Genomic DNA, 26,110 nt, shown 5'->3' on the forward strand with positions numbered 1-26,110 from the left:
GGCTTGTTTATAATTCACAAAACTTTAAAAAAAAACGTCATGAACATCTTTTTCATACTGCATTATTTACAAAACGTGCATTGTTTCAGTGCATCGTCGTCCAGTCGAATTATTCGCCCTGTCAAGACCGACGACTGCTCGAACAAATCAAAATTACAAAACAAATCTATCGCCAATGTCTCTATCTACTCATGATTCTACACAACTACATGATATTACAAAGGATACCTCAACTGTATCAACACGTGATTAGAGGTAAGGAGATAATTAAAGACCCAACACCAATAATTATATCAAAAACTTGACACATATAAATTCAAAATAATAGTCATCTTACTCCACACCTATAAAATGGTATCAAATAGAAAATAAAAAAAAAAAGACTTAGAAAACTTGAACGCTGGGGGTAAATCCAAATTCTGCTTCTACATTATTAAAATATATCTCTTAAGCAATTATCAGTATTTCAACGTTAGAAGATGATGTAATGTGCAGCATTAATTTTCTATACACTGCACTCTAAAAAAAAATGGCAAAGCAACATTCTTAAAGTTGTCATTCTTCTAACCTTTTTGTAAATGTTAAATTCGTCAGTTAAAATGTTGGATTTACAATTTCTGATATGATAGTTCAAAAATTATGAGTGTTAAATTTGTCATTTTGAGCGTTAAATGAATCATTTAATCAAAGGCTGGAGGAGTGACAAAATATAGAATATTGATTTACCATTTCATTTTTTTTTTTAGAGTGTAAGAATACAGTCCGCGGGTTTTTCTACTGTGATCGAATCTGAGAACACAGCTCAAATTTGGGCTCAAATTGCTGAAAAAAAAAAAAAACATCGCGAAAATACAATTGACTTCACCGTACTTGAACGTTTCAATCCTTTATTTAGGCTCCTCCCACCGAATCTTTGAGCTGCGTGTTATAGTGAATAACACCGACTGACACTTCGATGAATACGTCTGGTAGCATTCACGCCATACGAGGAAGTAACAACATCAACAACAACTACAAAAACAAAAACAAAAACAAAAACAACAACAACAACAACAACAACAACAACCAGACATGTTGTGTTTCTTCGAAACGTTATGCGGCTGGAAAACAAGCTCCGACAATTACACAGACACGAATTTGACCTACTGCTCAACTGTTAAGTTACTAATAATCAAACTCCACTTACTTCGGACTGAAATCTTACACTTCGCACGTCACCAACCTTGTGTGTGCAAACAGAGCGAAATCTCACACCTTCTCCTGCCGCGGGGAAGGAAAATTATGGAGTGTGATTACTTTCCGTTTCACCATTAAAATCGAAACCTTCTGCAAAAAGTAAAGAAGTGGGCCATCCATGCGGAAAGAAGTCGATATCCAATGGAGATAATTGATAAATTTCATGCAAGCGAACCCTTGCGCTCTAGGATGTATTGCTTCAATGAAGGATGTATGGTGGTTCTGATAGGTAGCTATTTGTCTGTTAATAAAGAATCATCTCTATTTACGACTTTCGACTTCAAAAAGGATTTCAATTTTTCTTTATATATCATAAGTAGATATGAATGTATCAAACATGTAAGTAACAAATTTAAGAATACAATATCAAGCCACGAAGCGTATCATGAAGTGTCCCTGTGATACCGAATGGCCTTTCTGATATCTGAAGGCCCTTACTTGGGTGTGTGTGCGCGCGCGCGTGCGTGCGATTTATCGTCAGGAGACCGGTGCTCACTTCTTGATGTTATACATAGCTGCAATCTGCTCCTTGAAATACTCCTTCAGCACAGGACGCTTCGATTTCATGGTAGGAGTAAGGAGACCGTTTTCGAGAGAGAAAAGCTCTGAGCACAGGAAAATGTCCTTGGCCTGTATTCGAAAGGAGTAAATAAGAACCAATGATTTAGTCTATTCTGGTGACTCTTTTGGTTTTCTCTACGAGCTGACAAATCAAACATTAAACTTTAGCATGTGTCGCACGTCATAGAGACTCGTGGGGAAGGGGGACTGATGATATCTATAGCGTTTACACCTCAGCATATGGAAGTTATTTTTTTTTTGGGGGGGGGGAGGTGTTATTCTCTAAACTAAAAGGATAAAAGTGATATTGTACTATAAATACATACATCTAATTGATATAACAGATATTCGCGTATACATATCTCGTTATGCAGGCATCCACATCTTCCATATGGACGGTGAAATGACGATTTATGCTGCAAATTAAACTCGAGCAAAAACGTTTAAACTCCTTGCATTGTCCTCTGTCTGAAATTAACTCACTCTACCAAGTTTCGACGGTACAGACATTTGATGAGGAGAACCTCTGTCTAATATTCGATGCTGGAAAAAAAGATGAATTATGTACGCATATTGCTGCAGGTAATGAACGTTAAAGGGATCATATAATTCAGTTTGAGACCTAACTTCAGGTTTCTAACATTTTTGTGGAGATAATGAGAAACCTCTTATGAAATATGAAAGAGCATGTAATTCCAAGAAGAATTTGAGGAAAATTGGTTTGAAATGGCTGAGATATCCAAAACAGAGCAAATCCTAGTAAAAGGTGGGACCCACATTTTATTGCGATCACATTGCTTTACTTTGTTTTTGGATGTCTCGGCCATTCTAAAATCAATTTTCATCAAATTCCTCTTAGAATTACATGCTTTTTCACAGTTCATAAGAGGTTTCTAAAACCGATATGCATCGAATAAACTTTGAATTCCTCTTGAAATGGTATTTCACTGCACTTTTCCATAAGTGGTTTCTTGGTATCTCGCAAAAAATAAATAAATAAAAGCCCATCCTTATCTCCACCAATACTATACCATCCCTTTAATAGTTGTAGTTTGTCCTTTGTTGAATTAAAATGGAGTAAATACTCTCGTATGTGTTACAATGGTTGATGTGACAAAAGGGTTATCATCTGAACGCGCAGTGAGTACTTGATACGGTACCTGCTCAAAGGAGTTGAGTCCGGAAGTCTTTCCTACTCGCTGAATGTCATTAAGGATCATCTCCTTTACTGCCTGTGAGTGAGAAGGGTAGATAAACAAAGAGGGCGTAAACATTAGTGGTCGTAATCTGAATACCATCTTCCGGTTCAGTTTTGTTCTTTTCGTCACTCTCCATGAAATGTCATGGTTTTGTTGTTGTTGTTGTTGTTGTTGATAGCTCTCTTATTTTTTAACCACTGCAAGCAGTCCATCAGGATGACGTTAAAGAATGCTGCAAACGGACACATAGTTGGACACTATTCAACAACCCTTTCTTGTGTCTACTTGGAAACCATGTATTTTGGGAGAGATATTCATATCGAATATTATTCTCACTATTAAAACATTCAATAAACAGAAGTACAATAAAATAATTGCATTCATATAATGCAGTACGTTTTAGACGTCAAACTTCATCATCTTCATTTCAGGTGCATCAAAAGCCGAATTCTTGCACGATCCGGGAAAAAGCCTAACATTCTCTCTGTTATGTGGCTTATGAAATTGAGCTTAGATATACTATCTTTTGTGATTATAAACAATTCTTAGCTTTGTTATTCCGCGCATGATATCAGAATTCTGAAAAACAACAACAACAATATTTAATATCCTTTTGATATTCGGTCGCACACAATAGGAAAGTAAGTAAAGGACAACGTTTTGTTCAAGTGTTTTCAACAGCAGCGAGTTTTTCATTTCACGAATCTCAAGCTTCCTTGATGAATCCTCCTGAGAAAATAATCTTGAAGTTGACAAGAGAAAAACAATCATCATCAACAACAACGACAACAACAAATCATTTATGTCTTGCTTCTTGAAACGTACCGATGACTTGCAGAGCTGCGCAAAGTCTTGTGGCAAGCCTTTTGCCTTGGCGTGACGCAGCAACATCTCCTCGTCAGGCACAACGATGGCCACGCAGAAACTCTGTGAAACAAACAGCAACATGTTATTTTTTTCGCTAAAGATCAAGGTTCTGTCTGTTTAAATGTCAGCATAAAGATATTGCTACATCCGATAACCTCCTATATTTCATCTTTACCCCTGGCAAGAGTATGATTCATGTGACCAACCAATGAGTTGTAAAATCTACACACGTTTTTACTTCCATTTTGCCTTTGTTCTTGCATAGTTTATTATGGTCCCATGAATAAACCTTGTAAATACTTAACTATACGATCACCTATATGCCATGAGTATGCAATTACACACAATATTGAAGGATGGTGTTATTATAGTGGGATGTACAGTAAATACAAGAACTACATATGGCACAAAGTTTTGTTTCTGTTGTTGCTTTGTTTGTGCATACATTCTGATCGACAGGACAGACGTGTGTATGGCAAGCCAAATGTCCCATAAATCGAAAAACTCCGTTTATCAACCGATAAACTTAGATTTTCGATTTATGGTACATTTGGCTTGCTATAGAGGTGTCCTTTCTCCGCATAGTGTTATTGTGACATCACGTACTCATCGTTAAGACCGGGACACGTTTTTCTTTAGTGCGGGAGCAGACATTACGCATTGACCGTCAAAATAGATACACGCTGTAATCTAACAAGAACCGGCACATCATGCCTCTTCCTTGGTGTGAATGGACTTGCACTGACTTTGTGCGCTATATATGATGTATTTTATTTCTCTCCTTGTTTATGCAATTGTAAAAAAAAAAATAAAAAAAAAGAAATTTTCGTTTCCTCCCTGCAGATGAATTATAGTATTATCATGTGTATATACTGTTTCCCCTATTCCTTGTTACAAGTTGACACCTACCTGTAAGCTGTCGCCGTGGACAAAAATTTGAGCCACCATCTCGCTCTTCTGGTAGATGGTTTCGATCTTCTCCGGGGCCACGTACTCGCCCTGCTGCAACTTGAAGATGTGCTTCTTCCGGTCAATGATCTTCAACTGGCCATTCTGGAGATCGACGGTGGTTCAAACAGAAGCATTGTAATTTACGCTTATAGGGGCGACCGTGTGTGGTAAAAAGTACAATCAATCGAAGAACTCTCTCTCTCACACACACACACACACACGCACACATACAAACGAAAGCACAAATGCAATCAAGCATACCAACACAAAAGTGTATTCTTGTGGCTCATGCCTATCTAAATAATTTCAACATGAACAAGAGTAAAAGCTCTCTGTAGCTTCGTGTCGGAAGAGTCTATTGCGGAAACTAAAAGTTTTGGTTATATTTATCGGCACCTGGGCCCCATTTCATAAAAAGTTGATAATGATAACAACTCTTGCTGGAATGGGAAATGTCATGGTAACGACAAGAATGCAGCTTCCTGATTGGCTGTTGCTATGGGAAGTTGTCATTCCAGCAAGAGTTGACATCCTAACATCTTTTATGAAACGGGGCCCTGGTAGTTAAAAAAACCCCACAAAACAACTATCCTATGGATTATGCTTCAGTGTGCGTAAGTGGACGTGACACATCGCGTAATGCATCCACAGACAGCCAATGATGAACGCGTGCTGACATGCACATAAATGAAAGGTAGGCGCCTCATTTCCCCCCTTGTTCTAATCTATGGATTATAACTACACCATGGGTTTGGTTTAAAAGAGACTGCCTCATTCAATTGCCGGCTTGCAGGGTCTGGACCACAGAAATTCTTACCGGAAGCCACTGACCGATGTCACCCGAATGCATCCACCCGTCCTCGTCGAAGGTCTCCTTCGTCTTCGCCTCGTCCTTGAGGTAGCCGATGAAGATGGTGCTACCTCGGCTACAGATCTGAGGAGCAAGTAGAGGTAGTGACTGTGAAACGTGATCGCGACTTTGGTAGCGAATAAGTGGGAGTAGTAGAAACGAGCTAACTCCTTTCTTGTTAAGTTGAAATATAAAGTTGTGATTAAAGCTGCTAAAAACAAGGAAAATAATAAGAAAATACAGGATATAAATCATAACTTCTAGAATATTCCTTGTTATGTCACAAGTGAGATATTACTGGAAAGGTTTAATTTTGTTCTATCTGATGGTGAACTTACTTTGAAATGTTTAAAAATGGCGCTTAGCTGATTTTCCAATAAAACTCTTCAAATATTTACGGTAGCGGAGGAAGAAATGATGACAGCAATAAATTGCAGTTGTAGTGGTAGGAGTACGACTAGAATGGGGGAGAGTTTTCAGAAGAGAAGTAGCGGCAGCTGACCGAGTGAATATCGACCATGCAAGATTAGTGAAAGCGCCAAGTGGTTGTCTTGAGAGTGGAAGTTATCCCATGTGTTTGCAGAAGAAGTATCAAGTGGTGATCTTGGCAGTAGGCATACGAGGGAAGCAGTGGTCGTGATATGAGGAAGTGTTATACTGGAAGATGTCTTAGTAATTGATGTGATGGTTGGAAGACAGGCGTATCTTTTTTTTTTAATACAGGTACAAACGTCACATTTTATTTACTACTAAAACTACCACTTCTATTACTTCTACTACCACTACCACTACCAATACCACTACTACTACCACTACCACTACCACTACCATTACCACTACCACTATCACTAATACTACTACTACCACTATTACTACCACTGTACTATTACCACTACACACTATAGGTCTATTTACTTCTACTACTTTCACCACTACTACTACTACTGCAACTACTATCACTACTACTACTACTACTACTACTACAACTGCCACTGCTACTTCTTCTACTTCTACCACAACTACTACTACAACAACCACTACCACTACCATTACCACAGTATACTGCTACCACTACTACCACACGATATTTACTTCTACTACTTCCTAATATTACTACTGCTATACTACTATTACTATCACTACTACTACTACTACTACTACTACTACTACTACTTCTACTACTTACGAGAGAGAGAGAGAGAGAGAGAGAGAGAGAGAGATGGAAAGAGGGAGGGAAAGTGGCTTCTTACCTCCCCTTTTCCGTCCTTCGCAAAGTAGTTCATGTCTGGAACGTCCACAAGCTTCATCTCCACGGAGGGAATGACGGACCCAACGTGTCCAGGCGAGAGATCTCCCGGTAAGCCCAGGGTAACCACTGCTGTTGTTTCGGTTTGGCCATAACCCTCCAGGAGCTTCATGTTTGGTCAAGACGGTCCGTGTTAAGAAGGGAATATAAAGAAAGCCAACATCGCTCGATGAATGTCACAATCTCACAGCATACATGTACATCAAGAATATGGCGTTAAGATTGGAAGGAGTCATCGAATTCACGATTGAAGTCTAAAAATTTGTTTTGTTTTAGTTCTTTGTTTGTTTTGCACACGACTGTGTGGGATGATGAAATAGAATAGTGCCAGACGGGGTGATACAAATATTTCACAAATTGTGTAATTTGATAAAACAAAACAACAAAACAAAACAAAGAACCCGAGGGTCACGCGCTCTCCCGAGTATCGCAAGTTTACCATCAACACAACCTTGCAGTCTTATATTACCCAAGAAGAGCATGTAGTAAAAGTGGGGAGGTTTGGGATCTCGAGGAGGGCATGGTGTATTCCATCACACTGACAATAATACTTGCCATATTTGTAGAAACTTTGACCATGCGTTTTCAGAATAAGATCAAAATGTAAAAACTGGCCTCCAATTTGTCCCGGTCCCGGGGGGGGGGGTGGGGAGTCCATCCGTGGATCTCACATTAAAAAAAAAAAAAGACCGTTCTTTCACTAACGCGCATTGTAATTAGTAATAGTATAATTTCTTATTTTAAAGAAGACAATTCTTTTTAAAGATTCTCTAATTTTGAGGTTCTGAGTCCACTGAGGTCCCCGACGTGGGACATGGCGTCTATTTTACCTCCTAGAAAAAATTCCTACCAAATTTGGTGAAAATTTGACCATGTATTTTCAAGAAGATGAAAATTTCAACGAAATTCAAGAAACTTCAAACTACAGTCATGAATATACGTCCTCTATCCCTTCTGGTTCAAAAGAAGGTTTTTTACAGATTCTTTAATTTGGGGGCTTTTGGGTGGGGGGGGGGGGGGGTTCATACTGAACACTTAAACAAGTTAAAATCCTGTCACTCTATAGGGATGCTAGCTGTCTATATAGTTTGGTGAAAATCCGTCATGGGTTTTCAAGAAGCTAAAAATGTGTAAATCGGACCCGATTTTGATCCCGGCCCCGAGGGGACATCCCAAGATCCACCACGAACAAACGTGAAGTTAAAGTAACCAATACTAACTCACCAGTGTAACTAATCTCTATTACGTCTGGTTCTAGGGAAGATTTGTAAAGATTCCATAATTTGGAGGGGGATGGGGGGGGGGGCATCGTGCCCATTTGAACCAATTGAGATCCTATCACCCGAGGGATGCTACCCGCCAAGTTTGATGAAAATCCGTTATGGGGTGTTCAAGGAGAAGCTGAAGATGTAAAAAGTTTAAGCAAGACGCACGACTTACGATGAATGATCAAAATAGCTTACTTGAGACTTTGGCTCAGGTGAGCTCTGAAAACACAAACACAACAGAACAAACAAACAAACAAAAACCACGGGCAGTCCAGACGACAGAAACTTGATGAACAAGCAACCTCATCACTCTCAAGCTTACATTATGTGACACACACTAGTGGTTGTACTATAAAAAAAATAACCATCGAAGTGAAAAAGCAACAACAACAAAACTTTGACAAAAGGATGCCAGAATATCCAGTGACAATCGGATTTTATCCCCAAAAATAAAGATAAAAACAAGTGTGAGAGCAAGAGGGAAAGACAAAGAGAGACGGTGGGGGCGAATGACGCTGTTTCCTTCTGACACGACCCATTTACGCAAATGATTTGTGTCTTTGGGAAATTAGTGAAATCGTATCATCGACTTTCGGTTAGGGAGGATACATTCGTCGCAATTTCCAGACGCCGCATCTCAAACGCTGCGCCTGTTGTTCCCCATTTATTCTAACGTCACTCCTGTGTTAATTTGCACAGACTGGCCTCAGAAAATAGGCCAAACAATTCTAATGAAAGCCACCGCGCGATCGTTTTTCACCCCAGTGCCGGAGCGTTTGTATCTGCCTTCGGTAGGCCTAATACCCCGGGTCGCCGAGTATACCGTCTTCCCCATTAGATAATAGCACTTCCCCTAAATCAACGATTTTCTCTTCTGCAGTGGCAAAATATCGCACTATGCACAAAAAATGCCATTCTTATTGCTTAATTACAGAGCCACAGCTTTCGACCACAGTACCCCCATGAATAATTTGTTTCTTTCTCAATACTTATATGTATATCTATATCTATCTAGATATACATATACATTTAAGTATATATATATATATATATATATATATATATATATATATATATACTTATGAGATACAAAGTAGGAGAAGATGATGCGTAGCTTGGAATTATTATTCCTTCTACTGTTCATCCTTTTCTGGAAAAAGAGCACGAGTTGAAAAATTAGTCTCCGCCGGGAATCGAAACCGGGTCTCTGACATGGAACGCCAACGCCTTCACCGCTCGCCATGTAGACTTCATGGTGGTTCAGGCAGACTCAAGCTCGATTACCCAGTGGACCAATTCTTCAACCCTCTATGTGCGTATATCCCTTTTCGGGGCAGAGAGTCATGAATGATAACCAGTCGCGTGCCTTAGCTGGATCTTAGCTGCATGGATCTACTAATGAGTTTCAAGTACCGGTGATTTTTTTTTCACAAAGAAATTTTATTCATATAAACATCCAGGTACAAAATAAATGTCACATACAGTACATAAAGACAAATGATCGAAATTTGACAGGCAACTGCGAAACAATTAAATAATGTAAATGCGATTCCAATTAATATTAGATACAAAACCTTTAGTTTTCTCAGACATATATTCGTCTACTTTCTTTGCTTGCTTTAAAAATTGACAAAATTGGCTAAAATGCAACGATTTCTTTTTATTTCTTACAGAAAATATGAAGTATTTTGCGTACAAATAAACTACATTGTAACATTTTGGATTTTCTGTCGAACCAAGTATAAAGGAACTTTTAGTAATTTGAATTTTATTCTGTAACATAATTTATTGTATTTGAGCAATAAACCTTTGGGTAGCGTCACATTCCCAAAACAGATGTACAATTGTTTCTGTGGAGCTCGAACAAAACGTACAGAGGTGTGTGTCAGATAGTACCGGTGAATTGATTACGGTAATGTTTTGTGAGATGATTACATATAATCATGAAAAGCAACACAAGACGCAGTAAAACCTTACCGTAGCCCCTAGAACGACCCGGAAGAAGTTCTTGACTTCCTCGGTAGTTGGTGCGGATCCGGTCGTCAAAAAGCTTATGTTCCCGCCGAACATCTCCTAAAAATAACATAAAGAGAGCACACGGATACATTCAGTAAGCCACAATGCCACGCATAACATACATTCAGCGTCACGTCATACAACGAGATTGTTTGAAATTTGCCCGACCTATGTAATGAAATCATTTTTGCCGACGTAAGTGGATTGTGTGCATTAACATCAGTTCCAAAAATAAGGATAGTTTAAGTAAAAATAAGGAAAAAAAAACCACGAAGATCGATAGTGGTGGTTACAAATCAAATTTTGTGTATGGATCATGGATGTATGATCCACCGACTTCCTACTATTCCGTGTTGTTACAATTGCCGCACTAACACATTGCTACCACTGCCTCATACGTTGTTCCCTAATATTGTCCCAACTCCACGAATACTTATAGTGGGGCAGATATGTAGCAAAAATTGGTCGAGATGCTAACATTCGGCGGAAAGTATGAAAATTTGCATACAGGGGTATTTTGGGGCGCTGATTTCAAAAATTGCCGCATCCAAGAGATCTGACCACGGGGTCGGCCGCCACTTTGAATTGCAATATGGCCGCCATCACAAAACAAATTTAAAGATCCCTATCTTCAGTTCTGAATGACCTGTGGCACCAAAATTTGGTACACAAGAGCGTTTTGACATATTGAATTTGATGACAGATTAATTTGAAGTGTCTGACAAACATCGAATGGCCGCAATTTTGAATTCCAATATGGCCGCCTCGACTTCTACGTGTGAGTGACGCTGAAATTAGGTGCAAACAAGTATTTTAACATACTGAGTTAAGAAATGGCGGACTAATGTGATGTGTCTGACAAACGCACTGCCAGCTATTTTGAATTCCAATATGGCTGCGAAGACAAACATCACGACTATTACATTCACGGGCATGCCAAAAAGTGCAGCAAAAATGAAGCATAATGCACCTTTCACTGACGTCACAATGTAAATACAGCAGCGCGCACTCAATCAGTTACAAACGCGCGCTCAATCAGGTAGCCTAATTTGCAAACCCAAGATAGAGATTTTCAACACTCCAACATGGTAACTATGTAGGAAAATTCAAATTGGCTGCCTTGCAGCTTGTCAGACATATCACGTCTGTTATTGAAGTCATCATATCACCATACATTTATGTATCAAATTTCAATGGCTTATGCCATTCAGAGCTGAAGATAGGGATCTTTGATGGCGGCCATATTGGAATTCAAAATGGCGGCCGACCCCGTGGTCAGATCTCTTGGATCCCGCAATCTTTGAAATCAGCGCCCCAAAATACCCCTATATGCAAAATTTCGTACTTTCCGCCGGATGTGAGCATCTTTTTCACATATCTGCCCCGCTATTAACCCTTCAACAATCCTATTGTTTTGCTCATTTTGATTTAACAACATTCCTACTCTGATACGTACACACTTCTTTAATGCACTGACGTTAATGGCAAGACTTGAGAATCAACAGCAACATCTAGTGACTTGCTTTGTACTGGTACAACATATGATATTGAATCGCACCCCCTCTCCTCAAGACAACATCAGTATCGCATCATCAGGATGTAAGGAGCGGAAACTCATACCATGCCAACGCGGCAACTTACCCGCACAGGTCGGAAGACCTTGTCCCACTTCGTGTCATTTCGAGTGTTGCCCCTGGTAATGAATAAGATGGAGAATTGTGGAACAGTCAACATTCAAGACATCATGCTTTGTCATATATATTTACCACTTTCCACTTTAAAAGGGGGAATAATCATTTTGGCATGATCCTAGGGGAAACATGTAAAAGAAAAAAAAAAGAAAGGAAAAATACTGAGTCCATTGCAATCTCAATGTATTTGAAGCAGGCGATTTCACTGTACAATAGTTTTCTTCTTCTTCTTCTCCTTCTCCTCCTCCTCCTTCTTCTTCTTTCCCTCTTCTTTCTGTAACTGGACTTTGATCCAGTGACAACAATTATATGAATCTTCATATCAACTTCGCGAAGGGGGCTCGAGGCAACAATATCAAAATACTCTCTGACCACGCAAAGAAAGACTTCTTTAAAAATTTAAATCAATCCGTTGTCTGCTGTATTCATAGTCACAACCGTTGTGCATGTACAGCATCCGAATTCCGTAACCAATGGGTTTATTTTTAGATTATCTGGAATCACTTGAGCTTATAGAGCGTTTGCCATTCCATTCCTGCCAAAACGTATCATCGAGTTGAAACATTTGAAAGTGCTCTTCAAAAATATATGAAAGAGACCGAAAAACACTGAAGAATAGATTCATGAAGTGATTTAACAAGTATCCTCGTTCTCTCGTTTGTGCATCCAATGGACTTTCAACCAGCATAGTTTTTTGTTTCGTTTTTGTTTTATTTTTGCTTTGTTTTGTTTTGTTTTGTTGTTTTTTCATAGGCAAGATATTGATATTAATCCCCCGGGGCATGAAATTGATTGCATTACAAAGCTAAAAATTGGCATATATGCAGCTGATGACGCAATTTGACGGTTATATGATTTACAAAGTCAGATCGTCTTCATCCTAATTACGTCTCTTGATCAGTTTGCCAGCTATAACATTTCTGGGGGGTTTTTATGAAGAAAATGGTTACAATACCAAAGTCAAGTGACATTTGATAGTCCTGAAAACTCATATCTGATTCAAAATGAGAGTTGATTTGTTTGCTACAATATGATTAAACAGAACGGCTATAGCTTCAGTACAATTAAAACACGAACAAAAAAGAAATGAAATACGATGAATCGATATTGATCTACAGCATGAAATCGGTAAATTATACATGAAATCGGTATACATCTGTTGTTGTATACATTGCATTTTCCCATTGAACTTGTATCAACAGAAATGTGCTATTTGAAATAAATTTTACTTGAAATTGAAATTGAAAAAGATATATACAACTGTATTATGCAAAGTTGATGTATTAGGAAATTGACAGGTAAATATAAAAATTCCTGAAAAATCTTATGTCACCTCATGAGCAAGGCCAATTTCTTCTTGTAGGCGTAGTGGAAAACTTTGGATTTCAGTTTTCCCTTTTCGCTCACTCGAAGTAGAATCTGAAAGGAAAAGTTGAAAGTTTAGAGGGAAACGGGTGCATCATATATGACAGTTACATAGAATTGTCCGCTAGGTATTTTTGTTGTTGTTCTACTTCTTCTTCTAGAGTCATGATAGAAACCGTTTACAGTAATTATGAGTGTCCACAATATTTAAGATGAACAAGCATGATATCATGGTACTCACAAATAAACGATTTGTAAATCGAGGGAGCAACATATTTTTATGAGAAAAATTCGCACTGGTTAGCAGTGGAGAAGAAGCTATTGTGATTCGATGGTTAATTACGAGGTCAGTGGTTCGAGTCCCCTGGCTACAACGGGTGCACGTCACGAGTTCGACACCCACGAGTTATACATCCCACGAGTCATACAGGCCATGAGTCATACAACCCATGAGTTATACAGCCCACGAGTCAGACAGCTCATGAGTTCGACACTAAGCAAACAAGGCCCAAGAGACCGACACGACACATTAATTTGTACTGTCGAACTCTTAGGCTGTTTTTACCTAGTGTCGAACTTGTCGGCCTTATTTGCCTCGTGTCGAACTCGTTGGCTGTATAACTCATGGAGCTCTTTTCAATGTCGAACTCGTGGGCTGTATAACTCATGGAGCTCTTTTCAATGTCGAACTCATGGGCTGCGTGACTGGTAGGTGTCAGTCTCATAGGAATCCCCGCTACGTACAGCAAGGCACTTTATCTATACATTGCCTAGCCCTTTCGAGGGGATTCCAATCCGTCCATCCAACGGTTGCTTGCTTACAAGCGTTGATTCATTGCTTCATCAGCGGCCACGCAGAGCATCAGATATTTACATAAATCAAATTTATAATTCAAAACGGGAGACTTTATTCGACATGATGATGATGAAGCAATAATAAATAAGTGACTCAAGGGAGCTTCTAAAATGCAGACGAAAAGACTTAGCGATGCTTGAATTCGGCAAGTCGACTTGGTCGGTACTACATAATCAAAGGGAGAGTTTGGAGTTGTCTTGTTCAGTACAAGCAGACGACGAGACAGCATGTTAAGGAATCTCGTCATGTCGACTACACAAGACAAGAGGACGAGGGTACTAATTGGAGAGATGGGCAAGTGTCTGTGACGGGCGACGAGAGGAGAAGATGGCAAGACTATCAATCCGTCTACTCTTTTGTTCGTTCAATACAAGCTGACTGGTTGAGTGCCGGCAACTCGTCCCCTCGTCTTTTCGTCCTATAAGCTTATTGGTTGTTAGTTTTGATAGCTCGCCATCTCGTCTGCACTTAATTACTGTTACCATTTTTGTGTGTGTGTGTGTGTGTGTGTGTGTGTGTGTGAGTGTGTGTGTGTGTGTGTGTGTGTGTGCAAGGGCTCACCCTGTCGTGCATCCTGTTCATGACTCGGGGTACGAGGGGCATGATGGAGGGTCTGAGTGCCTTTATGTCGTCTGATATTAGCTTGATGTCACCTTGCGAATAGCCGATGCGACCACCGTGAGCAAGAACAAGGGCCTGGCGGGAAAAAAGGGAACAGAACAGGCAGTTAGACCTTACAGAATCATTCATGATCTTAAAAGGGGGCCTAATTAATCAATAGATGGCGCACTTTAATAACTCAGCACGAAGTAATTCGAGATTACACGTATTCTAAAGTCTTCAGCCCTCGGCGTCATTTCGACGTATTCCATCTGTACAGTATAGCCTATCGTATTTGATAGCAATCTTATATACAACCTACGTTGCTACTTCAATAAGTTACGGGCAATTATTTTGCTATGTTGTTGACAAAATGGTAGAATGGCAAAAACAATTTACGCTTTATTATGTTGGAGTCACACAAAGGAAATTGGTATAACATGTAAAAAGAATAATACTTGATGTAAAATGTAAGATCACAAGTGATATTGAGTTTACAGTAATTCACGCGTACTCTGACACATTTAGTGCTCGCTCAAGATGAGCAACATCATACGCTGAACCTTTGAGGTATTCCATGCTAATACATAGTGCAGAAACTGGTGAAAAGGTTTGACCAATGTCCATTAATATTTTTTCCTTCTTTGTGTGATGTGGCAAAACCATGCGTGAATAAAAATCCCTGATATGGACTTGGTCTTTCCTTTATGAGAAAATATGAAATTTGAAAAGTCCTTAAAAAGAGAAACAAGATTAGTAAACTTATGTCAAATAATGGCAGCTGGCAATACATATTTACTATCATGCAATTTGATGGCTATCGTAAAAAGACAGAGACGTATGGGCTTCTCAAACACATACGTACCTGAGCATATCTCTCATAAATATGGGCCAATGGGAGGTAAGAGAAATGCGTCTGGCTCTGGATCGGTGCATCACGCTAGAAGAAGTAGCAAAGATAACAAGAAGAGGTATGTGAAAATGGATTAACCAGCAAGTTAGCACCCTTTGTCTCTTTTATACTAAGCTATCACATTTTCACACTGCAAGGTAGGCCAAAACAAGATCAAAACAATTATATATAATAACATATAATATAGAATATAGAATATAGAATATATAATATATAATATATAACATACAATATATTATATATTATATATCATACATAATGATATATCGTATATAGTATATGATATACGAAGATTATACCATAATATGATGAAACGTCTTCGTTTCAACTCTCACAGTACGATGTGCATTATACTGTTCTTGTTTGTCCATAAGCGTACAACGGGGCGACATACAGCTCTACTCACCAGGGCTCCATTTCGTAAAAGATGTTGATAGCAACTCCTGCTGGAATGACAACTTCCAATAGCAACAGCCAATCAGGAAGGTGGATTCTTTTCGTTACTATGACAATTGCCATTCCAGCAAGAGTTGCTATCGTGTCAATTTTTTTTTTTTTTTTTTTTTTTTTTTTTTTTTTTTTTTTTTTTTTAATGAAATGGGGCCCTGGTCTCACTGGGTCTATAGAAACGAAACCTCTTCATGGGAGTACAGCCATAAAATCCTAACGTCAAAGCCAGTTAATATTCCTTTGGTTACAAGTGTTATAATGATAACGATATCGTAATGAAAGTTGAGAAAGCTTGCTTTCGATGATGTTGTATGATAAGGTGTGACATAAATAGATACAGTGCACTCCCGTTATAACGAACATGGTTATAACAACATTTTCATTACAACGAAATCAAAATGTATGTCCAAAACTTATTATTTAATCAGTATATCTTTATAAGTTATACTGATTGGTTATATTGAAATTTCGATTTAACGAAAGAAAATCACGAAAGAAAATCATTATCGTTATAACGGGAGTACACGGTATAAAGCATTTCATCGCATTCCGTATCAAGGCAATTATTCCCGAGGATAATTACTTCCCGGCTAAATACTGGTTGGTGATAAGATTAGAGTAAAGATTAGGGTTAGGGTTAGGTTTAGGTTTAGGGTTACAGTTTGGGTTATGGTTAGGATTAGGTTCAGGATTATGAGTGGATAGGGTCGGGGGAAGGGTCTGGGGTAGTTGTCAAGGGGATAATTGCCCTAGAACCATCTCATACAGGTACATTTCACGCACAAGTCGTAAGTTAAACGAAGTACTAACGTGAAGCATGGTGAGAAGCCCGCCAACATTGGCGGTGACGTTCCAGTGGGTCAACATGGCGCCTTTGGGGTTTCCGGTCGTTCCGCTGGTGTAGCACACAGTGCAAAGGTCGTCCTTCTTCGGCAGCTGGGGAATGTGATGGGGAAGTGGAGTGGTGGTGGGGAGCACAAAGAAACAAAGGCAAGATCGTGATGAGGAAGTTTGAAGGAAGATATATGAGTTTGCATTACTGTTTCGGCGATATTTCCGCCTGGTGGTACCAGTACATAGCTCATACGATTTATTTTACTTTTCGGGGTACATTCTTTTATTTTGCCTATTACGACTTTTCTTTTTACATGATTTTTTTTTTCTTTCCAAAAAACAAAAACAAAACAAAAACGAAACATAGCACAAGTTAATTCTATCAACGGTTCAATAGGAGGGGGCAGATATTGTATACCTTCCACATTTTTATCCTGTGATGTATGCTTTGGGGGACATACCAAGAAATACCTTCCCTCCCCGTGTTCTATCTTTTTCTCTCTCTCTCTCTTTCTCTCTTAATCGCGAACATTATATTCGTTTTTGTTCCTTCGATGCCAAAATGCACTTATAGTCCTATTATTTGTTTGTTCTTAGCAAAAAATCGGAAATTGTTAAGTCATAATTATTACCATAGTAAAGCACTCTATCTTGACACATGGGTTTATCATCCGTAGAGTATCATAATTTGAATTCAAATAATACGAGAGGGCTTTGTTGTGCTTGCCAATTTGCAAGGGTCACCTGTCAATTTAACATTCATTAAAGATCCAAGTGTTCTCACAGTCGAAATAGTCAATGGTTTGTTTTGTTTGTTTGTTCCCTATCCACACTGATCCATCTGAGACGATGGCTGGAGAGCCCATATTCAGCTATGCTAAGCTGGTCTTCAATGGGGTCCAGTTGGATGTGAGGCGGGACCACTAAGACCCTGCTCTTTGCGAGGCGGGACCACTTTACTTTAACACCCTGCTCTTTGCGATGAATGAATGAAGTGGGATCTTTTATGTACATGAGATGTGACTCTCTCACACACTGGACCTCCATTTTATGTCCTATCCGAGGGACGAAGTGTTTAGCCTCTTACTAGAGGGGACGGTATGATTACACACAACATTGCTCAGTCCAGACTCGGGTTTAATGGTATTGATCATAAACGCATTATACAATTTAAACAGTTTTTTTTTTTTTTTTTATATTTGATGGTCCAATTCTATCGGCTGTTCTTTCCTACTTCTAATTTGTTGAAGACAATAAATACTCACGGGCTTTTACTTACCACATCGGGTTGCCGATCCTGGGATCCCATTTTCTGCAAAGAAATAAGAATTTCACGGAAGATTTTGCGTGAACAACTTGCCTTCTAAAATCACTCCTTTGAGTATGTGTAGGTATTTACTAACTAACAGACACAGATATGTAGCTGTGATGTCAATGAAATCACACTGATATTATACTGTCTTCTGAATTTCCATTTCCTGTAATTTGAATGTTTCAACATTGCATTTCTGCCATCAAGTGAGTGCAACATGAAGATTAACAAAGTGATGTTTTCTTGGCAAATATATGAAAATGTCATCAATAGACGTAATAAAAACAATACAAATATGTCTTTGTTTGTCGTTGACAAAACCGTAGTTATATGGAACAAACCGTTTGATATATCGTATCACGCCCCTCCGGTAGGGCTTTATGGAGTCTGACAAGAAATTTGTATTTGGGACACGTATGCTAACTGGGGGCGTTTTTATCACCTACCCATTTCCGTGATATGTTCATTTACTCACAATGATATATACATTCTTTTGATGAACTTCAAACTCCTCATATCATCTTGTAAAGTCCGTCATTTCCGTTACTCAGGTTTGTTTCAAAAGATTACAACAAAATCATTTCACAAACTTAGACATCATCGTCATCGTCTTCGTCTGCCTTGACGTCGGGTGAGAAAGGATCACGAGGCAGAGGAGTATTACCTCGACTTCTCTGTACTGCATAAGTTTCACGTTCTTCCCAATTGCCTCAGCCATCAGCTCTTCGGAGATGGTTCCCATGACAACGATCCGCTTCAGGCCGGGCATGTCGGCTGACTGATCGAGGAGAAGTTTGGCGCGCTTTTCGGTATCGCAGACGGTCGTATTGATGTCAGCTGCATACGAATTGTTCGTTAAAAACAAGAATGTTAGACAGGAAGTCCTGGAAGCATCTTTTCGATGACACGGACAACACCGATTAGCATCTCTTTCTTAGTAGTGTTATATGTCTCGGAGGAAAGTATGTGTGAGTGTGTATCTGTGTCTGTTTTTGGTGCCCTCATTTGGAAGTTTTAAGGTGTTTTGCCTCATGACCATACTGTAAACATCTTTCGAAATTTTAAAAAATGTGTTACTTGAGTGTGATAAATGTTGACTGAACATTAACAAACATGTTTGTATTACAGACATAATATAAATCTCTCTCCCGCCCATCCTCTTCTCCCTCCATCTTTCTCTCTACTGCGTATGTTGTTTTCTTGTTCTGTTGGGAATTCGCTGCCTACACCGTTGATATCAGAGTATATCCAATAAGAGGAGTGAACACAACTATCTAGAGCTCGCAGTGCATGATGGGTTATCATACAAACATTCCCTCTAGCCCCTTTCCCTTTCCACTTCCTCCCTACGTGATCAAGTACTCTCATGTAATCCATGAGATCGACCGTTTGTATCGGCCATAATAAAAATTGGGATGCCTATATTTTACGCGATCTGATCCCACAATGTAATGCGTGGACTGTTTCTACCAAAGAGGTTAAATCTTTTCGATACATAACCTCTTTGGTTTCGACTTACTTCACAAGTACAGCGCTGACTGAATATTAAAGGTCCTGTTTACCTTTGAGAGCAGTGATATACACAATTTTCAAGATATCACTTTTGATGCATATCAATAATTATGTAGGTCAGTGGTATCACAAAACATCCTACCATAAAAGATTTTTGTAATAAAGTCTAAAATAAATGGAGATATCACTATTTTTCTCATTAAACCATAACTGTAGATGGTTTAGTCTGGAAACATTTTTATTATAACTATTGTTCTCACTTTGTATATTTAAGAACACTTAACATCAATTATACTAGTTCATTTTTTTACATTGGTTGTTTTTATTCTCAACTCACATATTAGAGCTATTTCGAAGCACAAATGCTTGGTTTTGTTTATTCTGCAAATGGTAAATTATGCCTTTAAGCATCGATGTGGCAACAGCCATCTTACCCTGGTTGATGATAAACTTGCAGGCATCGGGACCCAAGGTGTCATAGAGGGGTACGAGGACGAACGAGAAGCGATTACAAGCCTGCTCCGTAATACTCCACTGTCAGGGAAAGATAGATGGGAAAGAGAAGAAAAACTGATTAAAATGTCTATGAAGAGTTATCACAACAGAGCAAAGTGTTCACCGTGTTATAGATGGATACACTCCGCTATACTAACTGTTGTTTGTTTGTTTGTTTGTTTGTTTATTTGTTTGTTTTTTTTTTGTAAAACGTGATCGAACTTGACCCACATATCGAGAGTATAACACAATTAAGAGTCTTATATAGCCTCCAGAATCATACACGCTCTGTATTTAAAACCTACTTCTCCGTATTATGCGAGATAAATGTAAAATAAACTCGTACATCACAAAACAAAGCTAGAAAAAAAAATCTACTTTCACATTGAGGAACATGAGGGCCTATCAATCGTCCATAACGTGTCAAAATGCTCTGTTAGATCTTGACAGTATACAGTACACAAAGGTGTCGAATTTCCCAGCTTAATAGGGTTAGTACTAAGAGGGCATCCAAGGGAGGGAGATCAGTGTGTCGGCATCTCCGAGACGCCATAACGCAATGTTAACATATCGAGCAATGGCAGCCTTTGATTGATTACACCTTTTCTTTAAAATTTCATCGTGTACAAATAAAACAAAAATCAACAACAATAATGTAAGTTTTTTAAAGATTGTTTTTTTTTTTTGAAACGGATAAACGGATATCCTTGTATGCAACAAGAGAGAAGTAAAGATTAGGTCACACTGGGAAAGATATAATATATGAAGCAACATCTAGTTTTGGTGTTTCTCCTACACCTACAACTACTACAACTCAAAGGCAATGACAATGACTGAATTAAAGTTGTTCAGCTGCTTTCTCTAGTTTTCATTCACGGAAGATGACTCCCTCATACATCACTAGATTCTTGGTTATTAAATGTATTATGTTTCCTTCGTGGCTACTTACCCCGATTCGATTTTGTGAGTACAATCCAATGAGTGTGTCTTGGCCTGGAGTGACTCCGTCAAGAATCAAACCGGATCCAAAGTTTGCCGCTCTTTCGTACACCTGCAAGTAGATCAACATTTGCTATACATAATCAAAGAATTATATGATAAACATATCTGTGTATACATTTCTTATAATTGAAATTGAGGATATAAGTTTGGGACAGTGGAAGAAGGTGGCATACAATGTAAAGTGATCCAGTTCAACTGGTACTTTTCAGCTCATTGATAACACAGTCGACACGTTTGGTCGAGGTTATGTGACAACTTAGGATTTTACGTATGATTCTCCTGAAACTTCTTGCCGTTTCTCACACGAAACTGCAATAAAATTTCAATTTTTTCAGAGGTATTCTACCTTTGCGGGCTTGCAGCACTGAAGTAACATTTTTAACCTTCTCCCTCTATAACATACATGAGGTGAACTTTGTTGTAATAACTCATCAGCACAAAAGTAAAGAACTCTCTTTACTACCTACATGCAATACACATATAGTTAATTCGTAAGTATATTTCTTAACCAGTCCACAAATGTTTTTAAGCAGATCGATTTGCAAATGCTTCTTCAGAGGATTAAATCTGCTGAACAAACACCGCTAGCAACACGTATAAGGTGGTGTTGACTTTAAACTGATTTGATTTTGTGATTTGTTTCCGGATTCTTTTCTCTCTCCTTCTGGGATGGATCTGAAGTGACTGCATATTATGAAGATCAAAGTTCGGGTACCGAGCCGACATTAACTGAACTAGAAATACAGTTTATACATCTAAAATATTATAATTTTTATGATCAAAATCATTGTATTACTATATTTACCATCATTTCCCTTTTGATCCATGTCATATCTACAGCCTGCCTATCGGCTTGGGATAAATCGGGTTAATTTGCAACTTCAGAGATGTTGCTGACTAATGTACCGGCAAGGGAGAATATATAGATAAATATATATTCATACATTTATGGAATTATAAGACTGTCATCTTTGCGCACTTAAGCTACAGGATTTATGAATTGCGACAATAAAATCTGCCTATGCGCTCATTCTGCCTCACCCAACCTCCTTTTTAATTAACGCTTGCAAAGAGATATCATCTATATCTATTAGTTGCGGCTGAACAGTTTCCTGTCTATAGCATTGATTTAAGTAATTATCATTGAGATGAAGTTAAATTGTGAAGGCGGCACATTATATACTAAAAAAAAAAAAAACCAAACAAAATAGGGGTTCAAGTGTGGGCGTGGAATACAAAGTAATGTGAGCTCACGTGTTGGTATGTTACCCATCGGTAGGGTGCGTCTGGCTTCGGACGCCAGCCGTAACAGGGTCCATTATCTACAGAAGATATGTAGTAGGGAGGAAAAGATGCATACATTACGTGATTAAACAAACTTCAAAAATTCTTTCTGTATGGCGAGAACAAAATGTTAGTTTTCAATTCAATCTACGATACAATAGCCCCACTGATTCGGGGTTCCATCCCTGCAACAAGGGGCAGGTACCGACCTGCGTTGAGCATTTGCAAAGCATGATCCACTAGTAGGAGGTAGACGTCTTGTTTACATATTTAGACCATAAATATACATTTACAAGGTTGTTATGATATTGTTTATACTTTTATGATATAGTCTACTATGTTTTCGTTTCTACGTGCCATCGATAACTCTACATTTACCATAAATCTTCTTTGTATTGAGGAAACAGCTGAGCCAAAATGGCATTGTGTTCTTTTTGACAGTAGGCTTGTATCCTGTCATGTCTGTGCCTCAGTCGAAATCAAGTAATTTAATTATGTCGAAGTATCTCTCCTTCTCCTTCTATCTCCACCTGACACACACACACACACATACAGTCTGTGTCTGTCTGTCTGTCTGTCTGTCTGTCTGTCTGTCTGTGTGTTGATTGGACAAGCTTACTTGACAGTCGCAATCCTCGTTGGAATATGTCGTTGAGTGTGTGAACGTCGCCGAAGAAATCGATATCTGTCCCAAGCTTGGCTGCTATCGGATTAATGCGAACATATTCCTTTGTTCCCTATGATAAAAACACAGAAATATAGATAAGTAAATATATATGAATATTCCAGATATATTTCAGATATAAGTAGTAAAGTCTCAAATTTTGTGAGAAGTTCTATAAAATTATGGCAGTAGGATGTCATAATGTTAAAGATTAGAGAGAGAGGGTAAAAATTTTGTTTGGGGGTCATCTTTTTGTTGCGCCACTGCCCATCAAAGGGACAGAGCAATATTTCTTTATCTTTGCATCAAAATAAGTCGATGAGAAGCCTAAATCTGTCCTGTCAGCGTGATCCTTGACATGTGATATGCTTCATTCCATATCTTTAGCTCTTATCAATAAAGTAAATGGAATTAACTGCCCAGTGATATTTAGGAGTTCTTTTATGTCTGATATATTCTCGCGAAGAGATTTCCAACGTAACATCAAAGTTGCATAATCTTCTGTGACATAACATCAATCGATTTCTCATTCATCTTAGAAGAGGCATTGGAACCCGTGCACATCAGTGTACAGGGCATGCAAACGTTTTTGTAAAACTTTTGACTTCATTTTGATTTGTCGAGCTTTTCAAATGTTTTGATCGAATCAAGGGAGATCATCGGTGTAGTAACAGTGGCAACTATAGTCCAGTGACTAGCCAGGTATTGATGCAACCAGACAGTCGAATCCAAAATTAATGAGTGTTTCAAACCTCTTTCGGTACGGACTGCCGGTTCCTCTCGATTCTCGGAACGTTGAGCCGGTTGAGATGGTTGATGTGTTCCTGCCACACCGTTTCAGTCATGATTGCTGATGGGCCGACCTCTCCCCCTTAATGCTATGATCCTCCTCCCGAACGGAATGGTCCCGTCTGTATACGAGAGCCTGCAAGATGTGTCGTTATTTGGTCACACTCAACCGGCGACTACTCGGTATGATGAAGGTTTTCGCCACCTGAAGAGGATGTCCAAAGACACACACATGGAATTGTTTACTTTATACAGAAATTTGGTCATTCCTCAAAAAGTCATAAACCACAATAAATATGGTCGTTCTTTTTATCTATGCAAAGTTTGTCGGAATGTTTGACTTCTAACGTGGTATTAGTACAATGTATATCAGTCATGTTAAAATATACACATACATTTGTACACGATTGGCAGAGAAGGTGCATGTATTGAATTTAACAGAGCAATTTGCACCGACACAATACGTTAACAGTAAAATGCGATGTGACAGTGGAATGCGATGTTTGTGTATTTTCCATAAAGATGAAAAAAGAATAAATACCCTAATTAAACTATGAATTTGCCAGCTAGGAGTATCATTTATTGTCGAATTCTTGTCAAGGCCAAGAAAGAACTCCGTGCTATTATATCCAATTTTTTCAATTTAGAGTGGGTTTTACCAGGTAAACATTTTCCACACAAATATGTGCTGTTAAATGAGATTTACGCAGTTAACAAGAAATGCCGTGTCTCTTTCACCATGATGAATACTTGAGAGTACAATTACAGTGGTGCATTAAGTGCGTTTGTCGTTTAATAGTTTCATGGTCATGTGTAACTTCTTTCCCCCAATATGTACGTATACAGTAGCGAGCATCCTTCATGCATGTTCTTATTACCCTATACTTCCGATCAGTTTGTAAGGTTACTTGTTGCTATATAGAGAAAGCCCCTAGTCAAGCTGTATGGTTTCTAATATAGCCTTTGCTGTATATTCTGTACATGTGAACAATTTGAGCATAAAGTAGTATAGAAGACTGGTCTATTTATTGCCACCATCGCGGCTTATGTTATGCACGCAACGTGTGTTCACGTTTGGCTGGACAGATTGTATACTGTCTTCCTTTTCATCTCGACGCAAATACTCTCCGGTATTTGAGACCAAAACTGCAACAATGTTGTCGACTTCCTGAAGCGGCTAATCCTTTTCGAACAGACGAGACGAGGTATATACACAGAACTCTTAAGAGTTTTGTGGGTATATAACAGTGGAACGAATTTTCCCGGGACATAACACCCTATGGCCCGAATTCACGAAGGCGGTACAAATGAAACCATGGTCTAAACCATGGACAAAAACCATGGAGCGCCAAGTGTCGCATGGAATATTTCGTCACGAAATCAGTCATTTCGTCGATGAAATGATTATTTTGTTAAGAAATGACAACATTTTGTAACTAGATGAACATTTCGTCCACGAAATGATAATTTCGTTAACGAAACGGTCATTTTGTCGACGAAATGATCAATTTCGTAACGAAATATTCCGTGCGACACTTGGCGCTCCATGGTTTTTGTCCATGGTTTAAACCATGGTTTCATTTGTACCACCTTCGTGAATTCGGGCCTTTATGTCACGGTAATTGCGTTGCACTTTTCAGAAGGAGGATAACGCTAGGGTGAAAAAACTTTTCAAACAGCCAGCTTTGTTACTCGGATTGACAACTACCACGCACCAAATTTTAAGAGAATAAATTACATACAGATTCTAGAAAAAGGTTAATTCAAATTCACAGAATATCATGAGAATAAAAATGAGCGATATTTTGAAGGAATATAAATATGTGTGTGTGTATTGTATATATAATAGTTATACTGGCAACGTATCAATCCATGAATGACACGCCACTTAACCACCGCCTACAACAACAACAACAACAACAACAACAACAACAACAACAACAACAACAACAACACCAACAACAACAACAACAGGTGGGATGTAAAAGGATGTTGAATGGATCAAAAGATGAGCGAAATATGATGGAAGGCCAGACGGAGCACGATAAGCGTCACAAAATTGATAATTTATTCTTTTTATTAACATCAC

General features: G+C 38.7%; 1 protein-coding gene across 1 annotated transcript; it reads right to left on the bottom strand.

The window, feature by feature from the left end:
- Positions 1 to 1,107: 1,107 nt before the first annotated feature.
- LOC140229304 (long-chain-fatty-acid--CoA ligase 6-like) lies at positions 1,108 to 24,112 on the bottom strand. Its single transcript, XM_072309578.1, has 19 exons — positions 23,985 to 24,112; positions 23,188 to 23,305; positions 22,539 to 22,606; positions 21,232 to 21,333; positions 20,222 to 20,321; positions 18,940 to 19,112; positions 18,243 to 18,275; positions 16,940 to 17,065; positions 15,632 to 15,706; positions 14,728 to 14,862; positions 13,279 to 13,364; positions 11,896 to 11,947; positions 10,216 to 10,311; positions 6,915 to 7,076; positions 5,632 to 5,748; positions 4,773 to 4,916; positions 3,822 to 3,923; positions 2,958 to 3,029; positions 1,108 to 1,866 (listed from the first exon to the last, which is right to left on the bottom strand). Exons 1-19 carry the CDS (start codon positions 24,075 to 24,077, stop codon positions 1,729 to 1,731), a joined length of 1,992 nt encoding a protein of 663 aa, XP_072165679.1. The 5' UTR covers positions 24,078 to 24,112; the 3' UTR covers positions 1,108 to 1,728.
- Positions 24,113 to 26,110: the final 1,998 nt, after the last annotated feature.

Source organism: Diadema setosum, chromosome 5 (assembly GCF_964275005.1).
Source record: "Diadema setosum chromosome 5, eeDiaSeto1, whole genome shotgun sequence".
Classification (NCBI taxonomy): domain Eukaryota; kingdom Metazoa; phylum Echinodermata; class Echinoidea; order Diadematoida; family Diadematidae; genus Diadema; species Diadema setosum.